Source organism: Coturnix japonica, chromosome 5 (assembly GCF_054131305.1).
Source record: "Coturnix japonica strain WE chromosome 5, WE-NBRP24, whole genome shotgun sequence".
NCBI lineage: Eukaryota > Metazoa > Chordata > Aves > Galliformes > Phasianidae > Coturnix > Coturnix japonica.
This window is the reverse complement of record NC_140667.1, coordinates 8,453,692-8,479,800: the sequence shown is the minus strand read 5'-3', so window position 1 is coordinate 8,479,800 and position 26,109 is coordinate 8,453,692. Positions and strand designations below refer to the sequence as shown.

At 37.2% G+C, this 26,109-nt stretch overlaps 1 protein-coding gene across 7 annotated transcripts in view; it reads left to right on the top strand.

The window, feature by feature from the left end:
- CPT1A (carnitine palmitoyltransferase 1A) overlaps positions 1–26,096 on the top strand; it is a 44,045-nt gene extending 17,949 nt beyond the window's left edge. For 6 of the 7 annotated variants that reach the window (XM_085549965.1, XM_015863642.3, XM_015863644.3 and 3 more), the window contains 18 exons: positions 2,518–2,672; positions 3,395–3,534; positions 3,936–4,107; positions 7,334–7,435; positions 7,949–8,086; positions 9,268–9,345; positions 10,030–10,137; positions 11,695–11,782; positions 13,573–13,768; positions 15,078–15,266; positions 15,488–15,593; positions 16,844–16,960; positions 17,740–17,904; positions 18,542–18,676; positions 19,594–19,746; positions 20,627–20,731; positions 21,610–21,702; positions 23,079–26,096. In XM_085549965.1, coding sequence (XP_085406091.1) covers positions 2,532–2,672; positions 3,395–3,534; positions 3,936–4,107; positions 7,334–7,435; positions 7,949–8,086; positions 9,268–9,345; positions 10,030–10,137; positions 11,695–11,782; positions 13,573–13,768; positions 15,078–15,266; positions 15,488–15,593; positions 16,844–16,960; positions 17,740–17,904; positions 18,542–18,676; positions 19,594–19,746; positions 20,627–20,731; positions 21,610–21,702; positions 23,079–23,165 — 2,313 coding nt within the window. In that variant the 5' untranslated portion in view covers positions 2,518–2,531 and the 3' untranslated portion in view covers positions 23,166–26,096. Of the gene's footprint in view, positions 1–2,517; positions 2,673–3,347; positions 3,535–3,935; positions 4,108–7,333; positions 7,436–7,948; positions 8,087–9,267; positions 9,346–10,029; positions 10,138–11,694; positions 11,783–13,572; positions 13,769–15,077; positions 15,267–15,487; positions 15,594–16,843; positions 16,961–17,739; positions 17,905–18,541; positions 18,677–19,593; positions 19,747–20,626; positions 20,732–21,609; positions 21,703–23,078 lie in introns of all 7 variants that reach the window. The other variant, XM_015863645.3, reaches the window with a different exon arrangement.
- Positions 26,097–26,109: the final 13 nt, after the last annotated feature.

The following is a 26,109-nucleotide window of genomic DNA, read 5'->3' as shown; positions in this document are numbered from 1 at the left end:
TGGCTGATATGGCATGTTTGAATTGAACTGAAACGAGAAAAGCAAAAGGAGCAGGCGGCTTTCTCCTTTAACACCATTAGGTTTTGGTGAGGAGCGGGTGTGTTTTGAGGGTATGTCAATGCTACGGAAATAACACTCAAAGGATGAAAATAACTACTTAAGGCTAGTGGTGAACATATGTGTGTTCATGTCTCTCTTTTCCTTTCGGTAAGGTCTACCAGTCTGCTTGGTTAGCTCTTGTTTATGGCTCACTGCTGGAAAAGGTTATTCTGCATTTGCTGACTAAAACGCCCGGAGTTACGAGAAGTTATTGTTCCAGAGTTAGCAAGCTGAGGGATGTGGGCGCTGCCTTACTAACATTGGCAAGTCAAATTAAAAGTCCTGCGCATGCTCCTCCAGCTTGTGCCCTTTTCCCTACTTTGTTAGCAAGCACGTGACAGCGGAGGAATGCAAAGGAGGGGAAGTGTACAGCAGCTTATGATTGAATTGGCCTGTGCAAGCTAAAAGAAGTGTTCAAAGGAAGGCGCTCCAGGAAGTCTTTTTCTGTTCAGCCATCATAATTTCAGAACAAACAGTAGTCTGAGGGATTTATTTTTCTTGAGTAAAGGAAAAGGATATGAAAAGAAGCGAGCTGTGTGATGGTTTCCTATCTTTCAGGATCAAGCAGTGCAGTTCTCTGACTAACCTTGTCTTTGTCTTCTGTGCTCGGTTACTTGATTCAGGATTAGATCTTGCTGGTTTAATGTTCTTCCATTTGTACTTTGGCAGTAGGGAATGTTTTCCTTATTGAAGCTTATTTAAATTTAGCGTGACCCTTGAACTAAATTTAGTAAAATATGAGGCGGTTTATGATTAATGCTATTTATAATCTTTTCTTGCCTTGGACAATACAAACGCATGTACCTAAGAGGGAGGGTTTCCTGAAATTCTTTCCCTTCAGAAGCAGGAGGAGGATGGTCATAAATTCTCAGGCTGAGAAGCCACAGGGGGCTTGAAGGGCAGTGGTAAGCAGCTGACCTGGTGCTGATGCACTCGCTTCCCAGAATGTAGACTAACAGGAGTGAGCCAGAGAGTCAGTTGGCCCTTCTTGAGACAAATCCGGGAGCTTGATTTTCCACTTAGGGATATGGTTGGGTTTATTTTTGTTTTTTAAACTGTCTGAGCAGCACTAGACTTATGATGAATACTTTAATTGCTCTTTGCTTTTGCAAACCCTGTTGAGCCCAGGGTGTACCATGTATTAACTGTTGCCTGTCTCTGTTTTATTGCTCATGCAGTTTTGGTCTCAGTGTAGAGCTCATGGTGTGCAATTCATATGAATGAGTACACAATTGACTTTGACTTCCTGATACTTGCATTTAGCAAGGCCATTATAAATAAGCAGTTGTTAGTGACTGAGTCATGGAGTACTACAAACTGCAGCTGTTATAAGGAGGGCATGCAGTGCTTGTCTTGCAACTTTTGTTCAAAACCAATTTTGTTTCTTTGCTGTCCTACTGAAACGCTGTAAGTGCATAGATGAAATTGTGTTCTATCACAGTATTGTGCTCTTTAGCTGCTCTCCAGGAGGCCCAGAAGCCTGATACACCAATATTTGAGCCTCTGCCTCATCGAGCAGTGACTGATCTGGGAGGGGGGGGTCTTTACATGATCATCGGCTGTTCTAGGAGCAGTTCTGTTTGCAGAGGCTGATCATCAGAGGCTGTTTTAGAGACAGGTACTTTCATAAATATTGCGCTACCTGTTGGTCAATTGCCTTACTAGATGTTGTGCAACAGCGTTTATCTTGTTCATCTCTCCCTAATACTCTTTCTACATTGTGTATTTGTTTCCTAGTCCTGTTAATGCAGCATTCACAGTGTTTACATTCCTTAACTGTATATTCATACACAAATGTTTGTATCCCCTCTCCTGCATTCCAGATGATTTTGACATTGTAGAATATTTACAGGAAAGAGGAGCAGGACTAAAGTCACAATAGACTGTTTTTGAAGTGGTTTGCTAAACTGTACTTGTTAGCTCTAACATGTGGTTTAGTAAGAGATAAAGGTCAACTGGAACTTAATTTTTAATTAAGAAGTCTGAACTTGAGATTTGCAAAAGAAATGCAAAAGGCATAAAGCCTTCTGTGCTTAAGTACTTCTGTGCTTATAGGAAAATGTCAGCGCTGCCCTGGTTCAAATGGTGTTGATTGTCATAGAATCGTAGAATCACCAAGGTTGGAAAAGTCCTCTGAGACCGTTCAGTCCAACCATCCACCTATCACCAATGGCTCCCCATTAAACTATGTCCCTCGGTACAACATCTTACCATTCTCCTTTATCACCTCCACAGCTGATGACTCCATCACCTCCCTAGGCAGTCCATTCCAATGCCTGACCACTCTCTCTGAGAAGAAGTATTTCCTGAAATCTAACCTGAATCTCCTCTGGAATTATGATGTTATGCTTTGTAACAGACTAGATTCTAGTACCTTTGTACAGAGTCTAATTCTTGTTTTTTCTTTTATTTTAACAGAACTCTCTCCAATAATGGCAGAAGCTCATCAAGCAGTGGCATTTCAATTTACAGTAACTCCAGATGGGATTGACTTGCGAATGAGCCATGAGGCTCTCAAACAAATTTACCTGTCTGGTGTCCATTCGTGGAAGAAAAAGTTCATCAGATTCAAGGTACTTAAAAGCAGTCAAGCCTACCAAACTTGGGGGTAATTTAGGTTCTCATAGATATGAGGAGGTTTTGTTTAAGCAAAACTTAGGCCTCTTTGGCATATAAAGTTCCTCGCAGTGAATGACTTGTGTGAATTTTAGTTAACAAGGGATGGATAGAAAGTAAGCAAGTAAGGAAGTTACCTGAGCGTCGATCTTGGATAAATGATGCTAAGCAATAATGTTTCTGATGTTTATTATGGATAGGAATGAAAGAGGCATACGATACAGATTTTTGTGGGTTTTTTAATTTTGCTTATAGAATCGTAAATGGTATCTACTCTATTAGTATTACATGAGGTAAGCGACAGGTTAATTTCAGTATCTCTTTGAAAAACATACTTTTGAGAAGTAGTCTTAATAGAAACATCTTAAAATTTAGAGAAGGGCAGTTTAAATGACGATTTCCTGTGTCTTGTTCAGTAGAATATCCTTTGCCAGTGTTAGTTTAGGGAGGCCTAATAACCCACTTGTGGCACAAGCTGTGTAATCTATGAAGTAATTATTGGTATGGTTGTGAGAATTTCCTGTAGCAATCAAACTTAGCTAAAATCCATGAAAGAAAATGCTAGATAATCTTGTTTAAAATTAAATGACTTAAATGTGTTGATTTTTGTTTCTTTCCATGGTAATATGAAGTCAACCGCTTTGGTATGAAAAAATTATGTGAAGGCTTTTCTTTCCAGAATGGAATTATCACTGGTGTTTATCCTGCTAGCCCCTCTAGCTGGCTTATTGTAGTTGTGGGTGTGATGTCAACAATGTATGCCAAAATTGATCCTTCTTTAGGAATAATAGCTAAAATCAACCGAACCCTTGATACAACGTAAGTAGTCTGAAAACTTACTGTTCTATAAACCAAATCAGTTTTACATGTAACTGCTTTTCATCTAAATCCTATTAAAGCGTACCAGTCTTTGAACGGTATGTTTGTGATAAAGTAAGCATAAGACTTAGTGTGTAAAGCTATAAAACATGCAGGTTGTTTTACCAGTATTACTGCATTGTTGTGTACATGTTTGAGAAGTGCATTTGGCAACTTCTGTTGCCTTTGTTCTGGCCATAGCAGAGGATGTTTAGAAATGAGTTCAATAAGAAGGGGCAGACGGGCATAAAACTTGCTTAACGCCTGCCTTTGGCACCGCGGAATGTAGGTTTGCAATATTAAGTTCTCCTTAAAACTTAAACTGGTGTTGACTGACTAATACTGCCTTTTGTTTTAAATAGTGGCTATATGTCAAACCAAACACAGAACATTGTGAGTGGAATACTTTTTGGCACAGGGCTTTGGGTTGCCCTTATCGTCACAATGCGGTACTCCCTAAAAATGCTGCTTTCCTATCATGGCTGGATGTTTGCTGAATATGGCAAGCCTTCTGCAGGCACCAAGCTGTGGATGGTAAGGATGTTTTGTCTTTCTGTTCTGTCTCTGTGTATATGTGGTCTGTTTTCAAAGCCTTAAAGTAGATAGTTTAGTAGTTTTTTTTCTGTCTTGCTTGGGTTTTCTGTGTCAGAGAACAAGGGCTGTTGGATATTTTTACTAATTACTATTATCCTTTTGATGCTGTAGTTGAACTATTCAGTGTGGCCTCATGGAAGGAAAAGCGAACACTTTAAGAACATCTAAATTTCTTGGCACCTTGGGACTGTGTGACTCAAATGCCTACTTTCCTGTGTGCAACCACAGCTTAAGCTCAGACTATGAAACAAAAAAAAAACACCTTGTTCTCACCGGGAAGCACTACTCTAATTCTTTCTTTAAGTGGAAATGTTGGTATTTTTGGTCATCCATTCTAAACTTAACCTTACATTTAAAGGAAACAACAGTGTCTTCCTTCAAACAGTCCTAGCGGTAGCACTCCAAAAAGAGGTGGTGAAAACACGTGAGGTGGGTTGCTTGTTAAACAGTTTACTCTGAAAGATAAGACTGGAATGATGTGGCTTCTCTTGATAATTCAGATGCTCTGGAAAAGGACTTAAGAGGCTGCCATTTCCCTTTAAGGCTGTAGTAGGTGTAGGGAAGGTATGTATAGGTGCTGCGAAAGGTGGAGTGGGTTTTTATTATTCAGGCTCAGTTGTTTTAACTCTTTCTGTTGTTGATGTGGAGTTCAAGTGCCTTTCTAAGATAAAAATTAGTTTCCACAGCCTTAAAAAAAATCAAGAGGTGTGTTTTCCATGTAATGATATATTATGGAAGTTCAACACCAGGTATACAGAATATATATTACAGTTTAATATTAGTTTGCTGCAAATGAAATTTCTAATCAATAGTTTCTCCTGGAAGCAGTGTCAAGAGCCTCATGACTTGAATTTGTACAGTACAGGCTCTGAATGGTAAGGCTTTCTGTCAATTGCTTGAAGCTCTCTCTGTCTGGATTTTCAGCATGTCCTACCAAACAGATGTGTTAAGGCTGTTAAACTTGGCTTATATAATATATATAACGCTAGCCTTAAACAGTATGAACTGTAGTGCTACTTACCACGCTCTTTTGCATATTGTTTATATATTTCAGTATATGATATGCTGTGCATATTTGTTTTATTTTGCTGTGTATTACATGTGGTTTAAAAACAGACCACTATACAGGTATGCCCAACAGTATCTCATCTCTGCTTAATATGATGCTTTATTTCGTCCCTTGCTTTTTTTTAGGTAGTTTCAACAAAAAAGAAGACTGGTTTCCCTATAAACAGCACCTTGGCTTTCTAAACCTTTGTTATCCAGGAGGGATCCTGTGCATGTGGTGTTGTGTTTTTCCCCAGCTGATTTTCATGCTGATTAACAGCATAACAATATACTTACAATATTTCTCCTTTGTTCAAATAGTCTTGCAGATAGAAAACCTGCACTGTGAATTCAGCTGTGTTTCCTGATGGGTATTAGGATGTGGTATCAGAGAAGTAGTGAAGGATGTGTGTCCGTCAGATCACTTGAGTGGTCTCAAATTCTTAAGTAAACTTGTAGTTGAGTGTGATTGTTGTATTTGTGAGTTGAACAGGTACTCTGAAGAAAATGTTGTCCTTGCCTGGCTAAAGAGTTCTGGAATAAAATAGTCTCCAAGCATTGGAAGTAGATTTTCTTATGATAAGCTATGGTGTTTTTCTCACCTGGCTTTAAATTTGTTTTATCCATAAAGCACAACCAGATTCCATTGGGCTGATCACCCTGGTGCATCTAGCAGATCACTGCTGCGGGGAGGTCTCTTTTACTAATAACACTCTGCAATTGTTAATGGCTTTTTTACCTGAAATGACCTCCTGTAGCTGTGCTGACCAAGGAAATGGTGAGGGAAGAGACTATTTTCATAAGTAGCGTTTTCAGATGTTCATAATTGGGTTGAAGAGGGTAAGTATTAACAATTCAGTAGTGAAAGGACATCCTCAGTTTTCTTCTGTCTTCAGCCTATTGGAACATAGTATACTGAACTTTATACAATGCACTGTATAGGATGTTGAGCCAAGATTGTACTTCATAATAACTGAATTGTTGGTTTAATGCTTGATTTTACTTTCATGCCCAAATGGGGTGGTGTATATCAACATCCTTCCATGTATAGTCCAGAACTCGCCTGGTTGCGAGTTTCAGCTTAGTGCATTTGGGCTGGACATTAGGAAACGCTTCTTTACAGAAAGGGTAGTTAAACACTAGAATAGGCTCCCCAGGGAGGTGGTTGAGTCACCATCCCTGGATGTATTTAAGAGCCGTTTGGATGTGGTGCTCAGAGATAGGATTTAGCGGAGTATAGGGTACTATGGTTAGGCTGCGGTTGGACTTCATGATCTTTGAGGTCTTTTCCAACCTGAGTAATTCTATGAATGTGTGTGACAATTGAGAGGTGTTCAGAGACGGAAGCAGCATTTCTGTCTTCAGTCTTGTGGAGAATCTGGGATGCTATAAAATTTGAAACTAAGTCCGCAATTGCTGTCTTTCATTATTTTTTTGTTTGTTTATTGGTTGTTGATAACACAAGGACTGTGTATAACACTGGCATGCTTGTGCGACTAGATGTGTTCAAATCATGCGGTTGATTATCTGGAACAAACTTGTTCTTAAAGAAACTCCCTGTAAGTCTGCCTTTGTGCCAGTGATGTTGAGCTATAGCTTTGAAAACTATCTAAACATGATCCCAAAGCATAACTGTTATTGGTGGCTATGGTTATGTGGGATGCTTGACTGAATGATTCCTGTTTTGAAATACAATTGAGGTGGGTCTTCCTATTGCCTATTTTATAAGTAAAATATCAATGGGTATGTTTGTTTTTTAATTTTTATAGAGGAAAATGAATGAGGAAGTGCACTAACTGCCTGCCTCTATTTTCTACTGGGATCAAGGTGTGTCTTATGTGAACAATATTGCCTTATGACCAGAAGATTGTTTGGGAAGTCAGGAAGTCTCCATGATGCTCTTTTTCTTCAAATGATGTGTTGTTTACTTTGGAAGATAGTTTGCCATTGCCTTTTTACCTTTGTCAAACAATGATAAATGTAATAGTTGGCTAAATTTAGTCTAGTATTGCTTAGTGATGAAAGGAACTCCCGCTTACGTTATTCCTTATTACTCTGTCATTTTCCTTTGTGGTACATAATAAATTGAAGTATATGTTTTGATTTTGTTTCTCTGCAGACTCTTGTAAAACTCTTCTCGGGACGCAAGCCCATGTTGTACAGTTTCCAGACATCTTTACCACGATTGCCAGTTCCAGCTGTTAAAGATACAGTTAACAGGGTATGTGGAATTCAATTCATTATCTTTGGTAACGTTGAATCCATATTTAGATGCCTTTGTATTCATGTCAGAGTGTTTTGTTCTTGTTTTTGTCATGTCTTAAAATCATGATGTGGTGGTATCAATATTATCTATGTGTTAAAACTGAACATGTAGAAATGAAGGGCTAAGACAAACCACTGAAACCGATGTCAGTTTGAAGCTGACTTGCTTCATGTTGGGCGATATGGTGTCTGATGTAACACTTTCCAATGAAGTATGATATACAGGGCTTTCAGTGATAGAAGAATGTGTCTTTAGAAACCACTTATGATTTGTTAGCAAAATTCAGGAAAAGGTCTCATTGTTATAGTTCGCGGACAAATATTTAGAAGGGTCTTAACAACGCAGCACTTTGCAGCCTTACAAATGGAATCTGAACACTCTCTCTACTTTTGAAATACTTTTCGTTGAAGTGATGAGAAGGTACACATCTGTTACTGCACTGATGCTGATTCTCTTCCTGTATTCTAGTATCTGGAATCAGTCCGGCCGCTTATGAATGATGAAGAGTTCAAAAGAATGGACGGTCTTGCCAAAGACTTTGCATTTAACTTAGGACCGAGGCTTCAGTGGTACTTAAAGCTAAAATCATGGTGGGCCACAAACTATGTGAGTAGATCGACAGATAACTTATCTATTCAACAGATGTAATTTCATTTGTTCCTTGTTGTATTCTTGGCTTAACATTCATTCTGTCTCAAATGGAGCGGAAAGGAATTGAAACCTATGCAAAATGCATTGGAGGCCTCTTGCTTTGCACAGAAATAAGTTGATGTGGGATTTTGAAAAAAGAAAGTTTGGTAAATGGAACTTTGAAGAGCACATCTTTGTTCAGTTCTGTGTTTGTTATTCTGGAGCCAATGATGTAGTTAGTATGACTGCTCTTAGCCTATTTATGCTTGTTAAGATTTGTGATTAAACCCTGAATGTTGCTGTCCAGGTAGTTTAGATAGAAGAGTGCTTTAGGAAAACTTTTTTGTGTAGAACTGATAAAGCAAAAGGAAGGGAAATAAATAATTGTAACAAATGTTTTTCACCGAAAAGAAAATCCCAACATCAGTACTATAGTGAGAACCGTGTAATGCAATTAGAATCATAGAATGGGATGGGTTAGTAAGAACCTTAATGAGGACATCACCTATTTTCAACTCCCCTGCAGCAGGCAGAGTTACCAACTATGAGGCATCCACAACTTCTCTGGGAAGCTTGTTCCAGTGCCTCACTGCCCTCATAATGAATTTCTTCCTCATGTATCTATTCAAAATCTCCTCTCTTTTAGGTTAAAAGATAGAACCTGGTTCTATGTTTTTATGCCTTTTTACAAAGTCCCTCTCCAACTTTGCTTTGGCTCCCTTTGGGTACTGGAAGGTTGCAATAAGTTCTCAGAGCCTTTTCTTCTTCAAACTGAACAGCCCCAATGCTGCCCTTGAGCTTCCTGATGTAGTAACTAAAATTTATCTCTACACGTTAACTGTAGTTCTCTCAGGTTACCCCAGCATTTGGGACTTCTGATGCATTTTAAATGTTAAATGAAGATGAAACGTCTTCAGAAACTTACTATTACTAGAATTACCTCACTTTTTTTGTGTGTATTGTTTTCCTTAAATATTAACAGAAGTCAATGGAAGATTTTTGTCTCTTTGTATGTTTCTAAGTGTAAGGGCAAGCTGTCTGTTTTCTCACTGTTGTATGGAGCGTTGTATTGTGGAATTATCAACACAGCAGGCATCAAATATTATTTCTATATATAGGAATAATGAACTTTTATTCACTTCTTTTTCATCCTACAGGTGAGTGATTGGTGGGAAGAATACATCTACCTTAGAGGGCGTGGACCAATAATGGTTAACAGTAACTATTTTGCAATGGTAGGTAAATGCTATAAAGGACTTGTGGTTCAAAGCAGCATTGTAAAACTTCTGCCATGGGTCTTAATTTATTTTTCTTTAATATAATACCTTTTTAGACCTCCACTGCCACTGAGTATATGGCTTTCTTTTCTCTTTCTTGAGTATAATCTGTAACAAGTGTCTTATAGAGCGCTATCTACATAATAATATTAGCACATAGCACAGTGGGGCAGACTTGTAAAGCAATGGCTTCTGTTACAATTTTATATTTACTGTAACAAGCAATCTTTAAAAGGTTAATGTGGGGGGAAAAAAACCAATGCATAGCACGGTTGTGTGCTTTGGTATTTGTAAATGCCTGTACAGGAAGTAAAATTGTGGAAGACCCTGAGGTTAAAAACATAAGTAGGAAATATTGTGGTTTTGAATTCAAGTTTTTGGTAGCGTTATATGGGATGACTAACAGCTATGCTGTAGGTTTTCAAACTGTTGCTGTAGGAGGAAATTGTGGCTATTGAAGAAATGGAATTGAAGTCGTCAACTCACTGTACTAGTGTGCTTCATGTATTTTAAGACTTGACTTTATTGACCAGAATATAGCTTAAAAGAAAAAATTGAAAACAAAACAAAAAAACAGTAGTACTGTGTATTTTTCAGTGTACTATGGTAGTAGCTAACTTAAGATTCTTATGTACTTTGCAGGACTTCCTTTATTTATTTCCCACGACCATACAGGCAGCTAGAGCTGGTAATGTTATCCATGCCATCCTGCTCTACCGGAAAAAACTGGACAGACAAGAAATCAAGCCAGTATGTATATCGGTTTAAATAGCTTTTGATCTTTTCCACCACAGTTTGTAAGAAGTTGATCAGCTTTTAGAGCAGGAGAGGAATGTGTTGTGCCAGAACCATATGTGAGGTGCATCTACATTTGTGATCTCAGACATCTTTGTTATCGCTTGAATTGCACATGTGCACAAACTACTGACTATCAGATACAAGCTTCTGTTACACCAGCTAATTGTAGAGCCTGAAACTGACTTATCTATTTGCCCAAAAGAGAAATAAGGTCTTATGGTTGCATATGCTAAGTATACCACCTAACAAAGTATTGATATGTACCGAGCACGTCATGGTACTTTTGAATCACTGAGTTCTGAAAATCCCAACAGGAAAATTGAGTAGCATATGAAATAAGCTGTATGCTGAACTATAAACTACATTTGGGTGTGTACTGCTTGCTATATTTTCATGCTGTTCTTTGTGATTTCTGCTTATGGTCACTTTGCTTAGTGAATCTACCAAATGCAGTGAATTTATTTACCTGATGCATCAAGGTAGAAAACAAAAAGTGCAGTATTTAGAAACACTTGATTTACACTACATGTGTGACTTCACACTTCCTCAGGACACTGCATTTCCAGAAAACTTAAGTGTCTTTCAAGCAGATATTGTTTGAATACCGGATTTTGTTTCAATTTCATATTTTATTCAAGTAAACATGATAATCCCCAGCCCATATACTTAGTCTGTGATAATTCAGTGGATACCATTTTTTTTTCCTAGTACCAGAGAAAGAAACACTAAGAAATGTTTACTAAATGGTAGCTTTTCTTCAAAGCAGGTGTCCCAGTGAAGTCTTTCTACTGTTCTGTTTGTTTGGATGTTACCCAGATAATTGGATTATAAATAATATAAATATATATATTAGACACAAATATATAGCATGTCTAAGAAATCATATTTGTCAGGCAGAACACTGCATTAAAAACATCTGGACATAAGAGGAATTCATGTCCTGAATTGGACATAGTGGTTGTAAGAAAGTCTGCTTGAAAACAAAGGTTACCATTGGAAGGGTGCAGTTGAGTAGCTGTTTCTGTTGGAAGCAAAGGTTGTCATCATACTTGGCGTTGTGATTTCTCATGCACACTGGCTTCACTATGCAGATCTTTGAATATTTGGGCTTTTATACAAGGAAGGGAGCCAAAGTAGATAAGAAAGGGTAGGAGGAGAGTTGTGTACTTTCTTGGTTTTATGGTAGATGAACCAGAATCATAAGAAGAAATCAAGGGGCAACCCAGATTGACCATAGAGTGCATTGGATTTCTGATGCAAGCTGTCTTTAGTGCTTGCTCCTGAAGGGTGAGCTTTGATAAGAGCAAAAAAATGCAGCTGCTGGAATGTTATTGAAATCTTCCATGTGTAGTTCAAGGGAAGACAAGGAACAGGAAAAATAAAGTGATGCATAAGAAATATTATTGTTCTGCAGCCTCTGTTTAACCAGACTGTTTGTTGTTTTTTTTTTCTTTTTAGTTTACTAACGGTATATGCTAAATTGGAATTTAATCTCCATGTTTTGTACAGATTCTTCTGATGGGATCTACTGTTCCACTTTGCTCAGCTCAGTGGGAGCGGATGTTTAATACCTCCCGCATCCCAGGAGAAGAATCAGGTAAGCAGAGCAACCCAAGGAGAAAAGGACGTCTTAATGGAATTCACTATGCTAGGGATATTTTCTGCTAGAATCCTTTTTTCCCAGCTAAGGGGTTGAAAGACACTGGGGCACCAATATGCTGTTTCTCAGGAAGTAATGGATTGTCATAGAGCACATAGATAGTTTTTTCTGTTTAGAATGACTTTGAAACTTCCCTTCAGCATTTGCCTCTTTAATTAAAAGCTGACTTGAGGAAATTGTCTGCCCTATGCTTTTAATTCATACATAACCTTTATTTTTTTTTTTTCCTGTTCTACTCTTTCCGGTTTCTTTTGATACACGTGGTTTTGCTTTGTGAAGATTAAGTTTTCTCATCTGAGACACTTTAAAATTTGTCCTGTATTGATTTTTATTTTTATTTTTTCCTTTCAGTTTATTGCTTACAGCAGCATCCTAATGTATTCTTCTCAGTATGAGTGCATGTTCAACACTGTTGCTTGTCTAGGTTAAAGGCAGGTACAATCTTCGTTCTGGCAGACTTTTCAGTGCTGGTGTTATCTGCTTTGTATACACTGTAAGATACCAGATAAATGAATCGGCTGTAGGAAGGACAGTGACTAAATCTTTCTCTGTAACACATTAAGGAAATGTATGCTTTTTTAATTAGCTCCTGCTCTAGCTTCCAGCAATGAATTGATCGTTCTAAGTTCTGAGAAACTTTTTTTACATCTGAATAGAGGGAGGTACCTGTTTAAGTACAACAGGGTTATTTTTGTGTGAATCTGTTCCAGCAGCTTCTATGGGGCACTAAGACTGTGTTTACAAACTCACAAGCAGTCATGATGGCTCTGCCCAAAGAATAATTGTATCTATAAGTCATAGTTCAACTGTATATTGTCACTGTAAATGTAGATATGCTTTCAATTCAGACAACAGGAGTAAGTTGCATCTTGAAGGCAGATGCATGCATTCGTTAATAATACCTATAGATAGAAAAGTAGGGTATGTCCTACCTCTCAGTCCTTTCAGTTGCTAGTTGAAGCTAGTCATATAACTACAGGGTAATTTCATTTCCTTATTTTTTAATGCCTTTTCTGGCATAGCAAGGATCCTTTTACATATCCATGTTAGAGTTGGATTGCTCTTTCCAATTGACAGTGTTGTTGTTTAGTGTCATGAAGTCATAGAATGGTTTGAGTTTGAAGAGCTATTAAAGATCATATAGTTCCAGCCCCTGCCATGGACAGGGTACCTTCGAGATGCCTTCCCATCCCCCTGTCTGGGTTGATATTCCAGATTTTCCAACTGCTTCTCCTATAATTCATTTTTACTGATATGAGTCTTAGTACCTGCCATGTTGAAGAGTTGTGTTGAGGCTTAATGAATATGGTGATCTTGTTCAAGGTATATTTGCTTGTCACTCCTCTTTCCTGGTACTATGTTTCTCAGAATAATGTATGTTAGATGTTTAGGATGTCTATTTCTTCACTGCCTCATCAGGTGTTTTCCTCAGATTTATAAGAATGTCAACAGTTCTTGGAACAGCAAAAGAACTGAATGATTGGTTTCTATCCTATGAGGAGTTTACCTAGCTGCTTAGAAAGCTTTTCCGGGTATTTGACACAAAGCCTTCATGTCATAAATTTAGGCCAGTTGACCTTCTGTTTGTAAACCAAGTGGGGATAAACTCATTTAAATGAGCTGTGGCTAATTGATAGTACATGCAGTAGGCACTTGATGTTATATAGTGTACTATTAGTATTTTGAGACTTCAGCTTTGTGTTCATAAAAGCAATTTGAAATTCTAGATACTATCCAGCACGTGAAAGACAGCAAACACATTGTTGTCTATCACAAGGGCCGTTACTTCAAAGTGTGGCTGTACCACGATGGTAGACTGTTGAAACCTCGAGAGATTGAACAGCAGATACAAAGAATTCTTGATGATGATTCAGAGCCTCAGGCTGGTGAAGAAAAATTAGCAGCTCTTACTGCAGGAGATAGGTATGGCTATTATCATTTTTTAAATTAATTTCATTATTTGGAAGTATGTTGCTGTCATGTTATTGCTTTGCTGTCCTTTGTAATGATGATGTGGAATTAAAAATGATTTTCTAATTATAGCTCTGTATGGACTCCCCATACTTAGCTGGAGAGCTAGAGAAGTTTGCTTTATTTGTGGTTAGAAGTTTAATTTGAGGTTTTTCAACATTTAGCATTTTAAGCTATGTAAGCTTTAAATTTTCTCTGAGATTCATTGATATTGTAAGAATATACTCAAACTTCAGATTGAGAATGTAAATTCAATATCTGCTACTGCAGATTAAAGCAGTATTTATTCACCCAGCTCTTGGTGAGACATCACTGAGTTCAGTTCTATTTTGACAAATTCAGTTTTGTCTGATTTGTTTCTGGACACTGAAGTGCTGTGGGTTTTTAATAGATTACCTAAGAGATAATGTACTTTAATACATTTATTCATTGGAAAAACTTATAAATTTCTATATAAATAAATGTGGCACTGCTATATAGAAACTCCTTTGTTTGTTAACTTTAGATCTGCTTCAGTTGTTTACCATGGGCATTTTCATGGCATGTTGTCCAGATGCTTATATTTAGGTGTTACAACAGTGGATATTTTTATCTGTAAATTGTTTTCATTTGTATTAGCATTTTCTTTCACATAATATGTATCTTCTTTTGTTCAGTTATTAAATGTAGATAATATTATATGTATTGCATGCAGCAGAAACTTCTGAAGAATAATGTTTATGCTTTTGCATTTGTGTTATGATATGATAGCGTCATTGAATAGTTTGGGTTGGAAGGGACCTGAAAGTTCATTTAGTTCCAGCTCCCTGCCGTGGACAGGGTTATTTTGCACTAGACCAGGTTGCTCCAAGCCTTTCTAACCCGGCCTTGAACACTTTTAGGGATGTGGCATCCACAGCTTCTCTGGGTAGCGTGATGCAGTACCTCACCACAGTCATAGTGAAGAATTTCTTCCTGATGTCGAATCTAGATCTACCTTACTTTAGTTTAAAGCCATTTCTCACTGTACTCCCTGATAATGAGACTCTCCCTAGCTTTACTGAAGAGGCCCCCTGTAGGAATTGAACTAATGCTGAATTATTTCCTAGTATTGTTTTATACCTCTATGTTTAGAACTGTTCTCTGCTGACATAGTTTAAATGAATGCAAGCAGCAGCCTAAAACTTGATAAAAGTAGGAGGAATGTCTCACAGTGTTATTAAGGATGATAAAATATGCACTAATCCATGTAACCTGGCTGTAACCCAAATTCTTTCTGCAGGGTTCCATGGGCTAAGGCTCGACAGGCTTATTTTAGCCGTGGAAAGAACAAACAGTCCTTAGATGCGATTGAAAAGGCAGCATTTTTTGTGACATTGGATGACGATGAACAAGGGTACAGGAAAGACGATCCAGTGAGGTCGCTAGATGCATATGCAAAGTCCTTAATACATGGCAGATGTTACGACAGGTACAGTATTGACTCTGTGAAAAGACCCTTCTCTTTTTCAGAGATTTGCTAATTCATGTGGCTAATGCATGTGAGTTAGTGCCTTATAAGCACGTAAATTTGTCCATTTCAAACAAAAAAACCCCACCCGTTGTGTTCAAATCTTTTTGACAGACATGAAGTTAGTGTATAAGAATGTCTTTGAATGCAAAAATTCCTAAGGAAATCTAATCTTTTTGTAGGTGGTTTGATAAGACGTTTACTCTGATAGTATTCAAAAATGGCAAAATGGGGCTGAATGCTGAACACTCTTGGGCAGATGCTCCTATTGTTGGACACATGTGGGAGGTAAGTGTTATGTACAAAAGATTAATGTAGAGTGTTTGTTAGATTGTTCTGCAGCAGCCCTGAATAACCCCGGATTCCTTTCCAGTCTCATTGCAACAATGTTGCTTTCCAGTCTCTAGAAACTATGTTGCCTGTGAGTGGTTTTGGATTCCTTTTGTCTTCTATGTTGTCAGCAGAAGTAGAAACAAGCAAACAAGCAAAACCTGCTAAAAAAAACAAGTTGCATTGCCTTAAATTAAAGGTCTTTCTTAAGATTTAGTGACAAAGGTGTGTTCATACAAAAGTGATATGTCATCCTATCTAGCTTGTTTTTAATATTCTCAATCAATCAACTAATGCCTGTTTGACATTGTGTGTATACACATGCTCCTGAAGCACTTCAGCTTCCATGTGCTGTAGAATCCCGTGCTTATTTTTAAAACTTAAATGCTACAAGCTATAACTTCTATTTCCCTAAAGCTATTTTTGAGTTCTAGATTGTTATGTTAGTTAACGTAGCTCTTGTGTTTTGTTGCAATGAATGGTATAAATGCACTTTTTCTCGGATTTGTTGATCACGAATGTAGTTTGTTGGCTTGAAATCCTATCTGAATATTTTTTCTCTTTCAAGTTCAGAGCTATAAACAGTTGTGACTTCATCACTCAATACTGTTTCAGAAACATTAGCTAATTCTGATTTAATTATGTATCTGTGCAAGTGGAACCCAGGTCCAACTGATGCCCCAGGTCATGTCCTGATTTTATTAGCTATGAGTATCCATTTGTATAAGAAGAGAAAGTCCTAACTGCTTTCTCTAAACAGAAGAAAGTCAAACCTCATTAGAAGCTGACTGAACAGTCTAGTTGAGACAAGTTGTATTGGGCAGTGGAAAATTTTTGATGAATTTTTTGCTAAGAATTTGAAGTTAATCTGCAGTAAACTGTTTTTTAGTAAACTGAATTTTTGTCAGATAACAGACTTACAGTGATTCTCTAGAATCCAAATTGAGCAAAGTTTGAAAGCCTTTTTTGGGGGGGAGGTTGAGTTAAAGGGTTTTGCACCACTGCAGTAGAGTATTTTATGTATGTCTTGCTTAGAAGTAAAAATGCCTCAAAGTAACAGGCTAACAGGCAATATTTGAGAATAGATTACGTTTTGCATTGTGTTAAAAGTGTGTTATCCTTAATGTGTTGGCACTTCAAAATTACATGTAGTTGTGCAATTAGAATTTAATGCGTTTGCAATTCTGAAAACGTATCTTTCTTTACAGAATGTGATGGCAACTGAGTATCTTGAACTGGGCTACTTGGAGGATGGACACTGCAAAGGAGATACCAATCAAAATATTCCTATCCCTACCAAACTACAGTGGGAAATTCCAGAAGAGGTGAGAGCACAGCGGGTGGTGACTGGAGAAAGGAGCTCAGCTTTTCCTGAGCGGTCAAATCACATAACTACTGAAAACCTTATAAATAGTTAATTTCCTTGAGCCCTGTAAAATAGGAATTTCACATGTGAGCCCTGCCCAGTTTACTTAAAAGGATGGCAGAGGTTTTAAAGCCGCTTTTTACAAATTCTGTTCAAGAAAGAGCATTTTTACTAGAAATTTTCTTAACTTAGCAACTTATCCAAAATAAACGGCCATCTATTGTAAACAGGAACAGCACTGCAGTGAAGTTTAAGTTGTTACTGTGTTTTTATTATGCTTGTGTAACATTTCCTTGAGATTAGCTGTCTTATATGGATTCAGAATTGTGTCTAGATGTTAATAGTATTTATTTTTATTCTTGAGTTCAAGACAAACTACCACGATCCTATTTCATAGGCTGGTGGTGTAGCAGCTGGTGATACACTTCATGTTCTTGTGATCTGAACTATCTTAATGGTTTTTTGTTTGCTTTGAGACTGTTTTTGGACTCCAAATGTGTATTGGCTTAAAACTTGTAAACTTTTTTTAAAAGCTACTCGAATCTTGATTTTCGCACAAATATACCACCTTTTTTTCCAAAGGAAGGATGTTTAAACAATGATGTTTAAGAAGGGAACATTTATTTTGTATCAGTTAAATGTGTGTGTGACCTTTTCCTGTGTTTCTTTTGAATGCCTTCAAATGCGCATACTTGTTTATATTTGCATATAGATAAGTAACTTGCTTGTGTATTTCAGTGCCAAGATGTGATCGAGAGGTCTCTGAGCACTGCTACAGCTCTGGCAGATGATGTGGACTTCTGTTCGTTTTACTTTGATGTTTTTGGGAAGGGGCTAATAAAGAAAGCAAAAACCAGCCCTGATGCCTTCATTCAACTTGCCCTGCAGCTTGCTCACTACCGAGTAAGAATTTGACTTATACTATAGCCAATTTAACAAGATTCTGAGTTTCTGTACTTGTGGTTAGAATGTGTGGTTGTGTAAAGTACGCTTTTGTGACCTGGAAGAGTTGGTACCACGTACTAGATAAGCATTTACAAGATAAAAACTTCAGAATCTATGGGTAATAGGAAAGCTGGCGTTTTGGGGTTTTGCAGATGGTGTTCAGATTTAACATTCTCAGATCATATTCTTCCACTTTTTTTTATCCCCATGCTGCCATACAAATCTATGCTATTAAACTTTGAATTGGAAATACTGTAGGATTACTTAACTATGGCTGTGTTAGTTAAGTAGCCACTGAACTTTCTAATAACTTCTGATAGTTTTTGAATTGAGTCCTCTTTCTGACAAACCAAAGGAGAATGGATATAAAATGTGTAGTGTAGCCTCTACTAGTTTGGTGGTTCTAAAGGCATTTATCAAATCCTGTTTTGTTGTTTTTATTCTGTAAGACTGCTAATGGTAGACTACTAATGACTTAAAATGTTGCTTAACTTGTGATTTGTATCCTGTGTGCTTACCTTGACTGCCACCATCAATGAAGAAAGAGAGGCTAAGTCTGACTAAGCCTCTAATTCCTTATTTTTCAACTTTCAAGGACATGGGAAAATTTTCTTTGACATACGAAGCCTCTATGACACGCTTGTTCAGAGAAGGCAGAACTGAAACTGTCCGTTCATGTACCGTCGAGTCGTGTAATTTTGTTAAAACTATGGAAGACCCAAGTGAAAGTGTAAGTTGACTCTGTTGATTTCTAATACTTTTTATTCATGGAAATTTCTGCTGTTTGTAGTATTTAAAGAAAGAGATTCCTCGTTTCAGAACAGAAATGTAGCAGCACATAGCTATCTTCATCCTCTGTCAGGATGGCAGGACTTAAAGGCTACGCCAAAAAGAGTAGTGATAAGTAATAAAAAATAAGTAATAAAAATAAAAAATAAGTAATAAAAAGAGTACTAATTGCTAATAACCAAATATGCCAACTTTTATGGATCCTAAACTCCAGAAAACTCATATCTGTAAATTTCTTGTTATTTGTTAAGCAAGGAATGTCATGCCAAACTCTCAATTGCCATTAAAGAACTTTACTGGGGTATGAGAGTTGACTCTCTTGAATTGCTGATGTATTTGCTCAGTTTGGTTTAACAGAATATGCTTAACATTCAGTGAGGCTCTAGAAATAACTTAGAATAAAATTTTAAATGGATTCATTTTAGTTTTAACATGGTATTTAACTTTGATTCTGACCTACCGTTATGAAACTGTTCAATTTATAGATGTGTGGACACTTCTTAAAATGTATATACCCATATATATACATATACTTTGCTAGTATACAAAGATTTTAGTTCAGTCTTTTTTAATACAAATTTGCCTTTATTGCTTGCTTCTTATCTGTGTGTTTTGCATATAATTTGGGCTATCCATGAACCTTTACTCCAGAATGCCAGTAGTAGTCATGCTTGGCTACTATGAGACCAGTGTTTTCTTTCAGCCCTTGCACTACTCTCATACACTGTCGGTTTGCCTTCTAAAATGGCTCTTGCAGTTCCTGCCTTTCATAAACCACATTCAGACTTGATTTTCTGTAGCTTTCTAAGAAACTAGAATTCACTGAACAGATTTGTTTCATCTTTCTTTCATTGTTAGAATGAAAATAAGTTGAAGTTATTCCGGCTGGCAGCTACCAGACACCAGCACTTGTATCGTCTTGCCATGACTGGTGCTGGCATTGACCGCCATCTGTTCTGCCTTTATGTTGTTTCCAAGTACCTTTCTGTAGATTCTCCTTTCCTGAAGGAAGTAAGTGGTCTTTATTGATTGATTACAATAAATAATCATTTGTTTACTTAGCATTTTCTGGTATCTGCTCACATTTTGATGGAACTCCAGTTTTCATCAGAAAGAAGAGTATAGATAGCATGGTTTAACATCTTACAGCTTGTTTTCATTTTTTTGTATATATACACTTACGATAGACTTTCAGTAATGAGGTTTACGAGAAAGATATAATCAGTATTACAATAGAATACTGGCTCCTGGCATATATTCACCACAGGCAGCCATGTACTTCCATCTGGAACTGTAACAAAATTACTTTGTTGTAAGTTAACATGAGCTAAGGGAACTGTATATTGTAATTTTTGTTTTTTTGCAGTTTACTGCTGTGCCAAATGCTTTATTAAACCATACTTTAAAGTTGGAATTGATGAAACAAAGCATGTTCCTGCTTTCAGTTAAGGATCAAACAACCTTGCAGAGCTTTTGCAGCCTTCCAAGAAACCTCTGCATTGTGGGAGATTTTAGGATCTTCTGACTCAGTGTAGTATTTACCTGGGGTTTGAGTGCTGCCATCACTGATCTCGTTAACCAGCCCTGTTGTGCAGAGTTTACCAGGCTGTAGACCAGATTCATCTGTTCTGAAATAACATTTCTGCTCCAAGAAATTTCATTACTTTTGTAGAAATTATCATCAAGATGGTTTACACGTTAGGGCAAGTTAAGTTGTTCCTTCCAGCACTCTCAATGATTCATGCCATTGACATGTGAAGTAGAGTTACCTTTTAATATTGCTTTATTGAATATTTTCTAAGCTTCTTAAAAATTATTTCTTGAGAGAGTTGCATGTTCCTAAATAACATGTCATACTTGATTATTTATTTATTTATTATCTCTAATAAAGGTTTTGTCTGAGCCTTGGAGACTATCGACGAGTCAGACACCACAGCAACACATTGATCTGAAGAAGAACCCTGAGATGTTATCTTCTGGCGGTGGATTTGGACCTGTATGTTAACTAAATACAAGTATCTCTTTTAAAAACAGTTTTGTTTCAGACCTGTAATACCTTAATGGTACACATTAAAAGTGCAGTATATGCTTTAAATATGGGTTTGATGTTTTCCAACTATATGAATGTGCTGGGAAAAAACCAACATCACCTTTTTCCCTTGTCCCACTAAAATATGGACATCTGTAATGAAATATGCAGTTATCAAATGTGGCATAAGGCCCCACAGCAAGGAGATCTGATTAACTGGGGGCTTTTATCACAGTTGCTATGCCTGCAGATTTAGTATGTCAAACTATTATTGCAGTGACAAGCAGTTTACTACTTACACTAGACTTTAAGGTTGGGATTAGTAGAAAGTATTTCACTGTTCTGTGTTTTTTATTTATAATTCCTAATGAATTAAAATAAAATAATAGTTCATGCTTTCCTCTGAATCACGTTACTCAGATTGGTCTGCTTGCCTTCCTAAATATGAGTAGTGGCTAGGATAAGAATGAAATGGATTTCTGCAGCTTTTGTGGACTTCAGAGGAGCTGGTGTAGTGCTGGAGTTTTAATGAGCTTCTGACTTGCTTATGCTATTTTAACAAGATTTGAATATGGAAGTTGATAATATCCTTGTTAACTGTCAGGCAGGCTTTTCCATGTGGTAGACTAGTTTAATTTGTTTCAAAAAGTGTTTCTATGGAAAGAACAGTGAGGGGATCACAGGACTATTCTTTGGCACTCAGAGATCAGAATCATTATTGTTTATTTTAGTCGGCTTGTCAAGCTGAAAGCTGGTTTTGTGGTGGATTGGTTTGGAAAGTTCAGGGGTCGTGTAGGAAGTGAAGGAAAAGTAAGTTTAAAACTTGTTCATTTTTCTTCCCTTAGGTGGCTGATGATGGTTACGGTGTTTCTTACATAATCTTGGATGAGAACTCCATCCATTTCCATGTCTCCAGTAAATACTCTTGTTCTGAAACGGTAAGGAACAATCCTTTCCTGTTCTGTTATCTGCTTGTAAAACTCTTCTACTCACTGCCTACTCACCATTTAGGAGGAATGCAAGGTACAGTTATACTGTGCTTTTTTCTTTGTCATGCTATGTATTAATGTTTTCAGCTTCTATAAATCTAGTGACTTCATGAACCAAGGAACTGGTGTGATACTTCACCTTTCTGTCAGATTTAAAAATAAAAGGCCTAAGGTCGTGTTTGTGCACATGTCGTTCTCAGGAACTCCTATGAAATGACTTGTATCTGACCCGTAAGCATAGGTGTCTCCTGGCTTTTGTTATCATAGCTTAGCTTTGATTTGCCTCTGGCTGCAGGGATGAAGATAATACAGCAGTATAGTCTTTATTCTTTGAATCTCCCTTGGTCTCAATAGTTCTGACAGAAGTTGATGGTTAAATTTTAATCTGTTCTTGGGAAACTTAATTATCATAATTTATCGGAATGACACTCATCTATTGAAATGCCGTGATGTCATCCATCAATATCCTTCTGTTGCAGAGATCGGTTTCAGTTTGTCCTTCCCCTTTGTTTTATGACTTACCAACATATTCAGTTTTGGCAGGATTACATAGACCATAACTTGTCTGATAGATCTTGGTGCCTCTGGTTAATTATTAGAAAATATGACTTTGTTCATGTGTGTTTCAAATTGTTCTTTGAGTGCCTTTTAGTTTATACGTTAAGTTTCCCTGTACTCTTATCAGTCAAGGCAAAAGTCCATAGAGAGAAGGCAGTGCTTTATGTGCTTGCCCTTGATATTATTAGAGTTTCCTGTAGCAGGTTTTATAATGTAGCTAATGATTTATATTTATAATCTTTGCTGTGCCGTTCATTTCTTGGAATAGTTTCTTAAAGTATTGGTCATTTTCATTTGCCGTACTTGTTCTTCTAAGAGATTCAGGATTCCAATAGGAACTCAAGTGTTTTTGGTTTTTTTTCTGTTTTTTTCAGTCTCTTTAGGTTGTTTTTTATACTTTCTGGGCATTCTTTTGTCTTGTGAGAAATGGCTTAGATAAAATCATCTTGTATGAACTACATGTTTTAGTTTGGGTTTTTTTAAGTAATGATATAAAGCTATAGGTACATTTGATGTCAAAGGTAATTTCTCAGTTCTGTGTGTAGAACGTAACTGCATAATGTCGAATTTACCTGTCAGTAATAGTATAAACCAGGATTAATTCATATAGCATTAGCGTTTTTGTAGTTTAACTTCCTTGTTTTATAGTAATATATGTGACCTAAATCTGTGTTCCAAAGTTACAAAATGTTAAAAGTCTCCCCTTTGCTTAAGAGATAACTGTTACCAGACAGCACGGCTCACTGTGTTTTTATTTATTTATTAAGGATTCTCATCGCTTTGGGAAGAACATCCAAAAAGCAATGGTTGACATCATGGGTTTGTTTCAACATACTAAGAACTGTACCAAATGATCTGGGTTATTACCACAAAGCAACCTCCCATCGTTGGGATGGAAACTCTTCTGAACAGCGAATGAAAGCAAGGTTTGCAGAAATGCTGGCTGATGAAGAAACCGAGTCACAATCCTGTTGATCTGAGCAAACCTTGGCCTTGGTTTGAATGTTTCATAATTATTATCATTATTTTTAGGTAGTTTGGAAGCATTTAGTTCCACAGTGGGTGAATTTTGAAATCTTATACATTTCTAGGGATGAAGCGTACCACTATTGCACAAAGGCATATATATTCTAACTCCTGCAGTTTTCTCCTGTTTTTTTTTTTTTTTCTTAAAATTATTTGAATCCACTTGTATTCCAGAATGGAAGGGATAAAACATATCAAGTCTTAAACTGAAAGCCTTCAAAGGATTTGATTTGGCACGCATTGATAGCAGAATGTTCTTCAGAGTATCTGCTGCTTTATTTAAACAAATGACAACACTTGTGGCTGTTTACCTTCATTAACTTCTTTAAAGGTAATTTTCTCATAAGATTTAAGGAACAAAACAAAGAACCATAAACCATAACCTAGTGCAAAGTGCCCAACTGGTGTGTTTCTTTTTGGGAAGATGTATGTGCTACAGTGAGGTAGTAAAGTATTATACAAATTAGCAGACATCAAACTTTTCTTATTACTTACAAGCACGTTTGCCACATGATTGATTTTATATCCATGTAAATGGACCTGTGTGCTTGTTCATAGCAGTGCCTTAGTAAAAGAAATATCCTAAACACAGGAGAAAAGCTTGTGCTAGGAGTTGGTTTTAACATTATTTTTGTGGAGGGGAAATAGCAACGCAGATCTAGTTTTGAAATTATAAATTAGGTGGCTGTGATATAGGTAGAGTTGAATTTGTTTATGATGCAGCTAGGTTCAAAGCTCTAATGAGATGATCTTCTATGGCAAAGACCATTCTCTAGGAAGTGCAGGAGTAACTTTGTAGAGCTCAGATACTCATGATCTTGTTTAGCTGAGTGGTATTAGCGATTCGCTGAGAGAAGAGTTTCTGGGTCCCAGGGAATGTAAATATATTTAAACTCGAGCCTGTTGGATAATCTATGAATCAAGGCTGCATGTAAAGGCTGAGTAATTGCAGTTTCCCAGCTTTCAGCCTGAAAAGACAAGAATTGTGTGGTCAGCTCTGCATGAAATGGGCTGTGAAGGCAATGGAAAATAGCTCCGGAATGGGGAAATTATGGCCTTCTCAAACCTCTTCTGGGAGTGGCCCATTGTCTCAAGCGGTTTCTGAAGGGTGCAACAAAAATGGGGGTGGGAATAGGGCAGACAATTTCACTGAAGAAGGGGCGTATTTGTAAATGCAGAAGGGAAATGATTACTACAGAACTGAAGTAACTTGGTGTGTGATGCTACTCATCCTCAAACTGTATCGGTGTCATTACTTCTGTGCACCCATTAGGACAAACTTATTTTTCTGTGAGTAGAAGGTACAGAATATTCAGTAATACAGTAAATGTTGCTCCAGAGCTGTGCTGGTTCTGAAAGCTCTCTGGGGCTGCTGTGAAACTTCTCATTAGGTTTTTTGGATTTCTTTTTCTGGCCAGTATTTCTAACTTTATATGCCTCTACATGTTTGGTTTGTTTTTTCACTCTGATCTAGCTATCGAAACACCTGTGTTATGTGTGTGTGTTTGAGGTGGGAAACCTCAACAAAGGTCCTAAATACATAAGTAAGCAAATACATGCTTACCTAAATGTAGGTTCCCCTGTAGGAATTGGCCAAAGACACCCATTATGTGATTGGATAAAGTCTGTGGGAAAGGAGACTTTGAACTAAGCCTTATTGCAACTAACATTTACCAAATTACTGCAACAGTGTCACAGTGATGTGTTTTTGTGGGAATAATGCACTGGTTTTTGTATTGACCACTGAGCAGTCTGTGCTTCAATTAACATAGGGCTTCTAGGGTTTTTCCAAGAGAAAAAGAAAAGTTTAGATCTGACTCTCAGGTTTTAAATGTTTCACGTCTCATTGTATTTAGTGCAGTTATCAATGCAATTTTACGTGCTTAGAGTAAGTACAATTGGCACAGAAAGTTGTTTTTTATTGTAAATGTTTAAAAGAGTGGTGTTAAATGTCTCTCTCTCTTTTTTTTTTTTCTTTACGTTTTTAATTTGAGTTAGATCATAATTCCTAACCAGACAGGATCTTTAAGATGTCAACAGCGTGTAAATAAAATATGCTTTTTGGATGTAAATCTTAGAAATCCACAGTGAATGTAGGCTGTTAATAAATAATTAATTTAAAACTTGATGTTCAATATGGTGTACATACAGTAAAAATACTTGCTTTTTTTTGCTCAAAAGCCATAGGAATGTAATTGAAATGACTTAGAACTGAATGAACTTTCTAGTCTGGTGTACTTCACTGTTAATGTCTGTATTTTAGGACAACTGTTCATCCATAACTTAACCTTCAATCACCAGTTCTCAGTTAGTGACAAGGGCTGTAAGTGAGGGGTGGAGAGGTTGGGATAGTAATAAATTAATCCATTTGTTAAATACCAGCGTGGAACTGGTTGAACCCTTTAGGTATGAGTTTGCAGAGTTTATTATTTCAGCTATTTAATATGATGGAATAGCAGAAACTTGGTGCGTTTAGAGGCTGCCGTTGTCCAGACTGAGGATGTTACAGACTGAATATTCTTAAGGGTTGGGCTTCTAAAGGACCATGGAGGTGTGCAAGCCTGTCCTTGAAAATCGTGCTTCTAATTCAGCCTTTGTCCCAATTGCTTCTTGTATAAAATGTATCACTTTAAGCTGTTTTTGTTTCTTGTTCGCTTACTCGACTCCCGTGGTTGGTTATTTACACCCAATAGTCTGTCCCAACGTTCTGCCTTCTTCTGTGACTTCAAACAATAAAGTTTCACAATTATCACTACTAAGCGCAACGTTTCA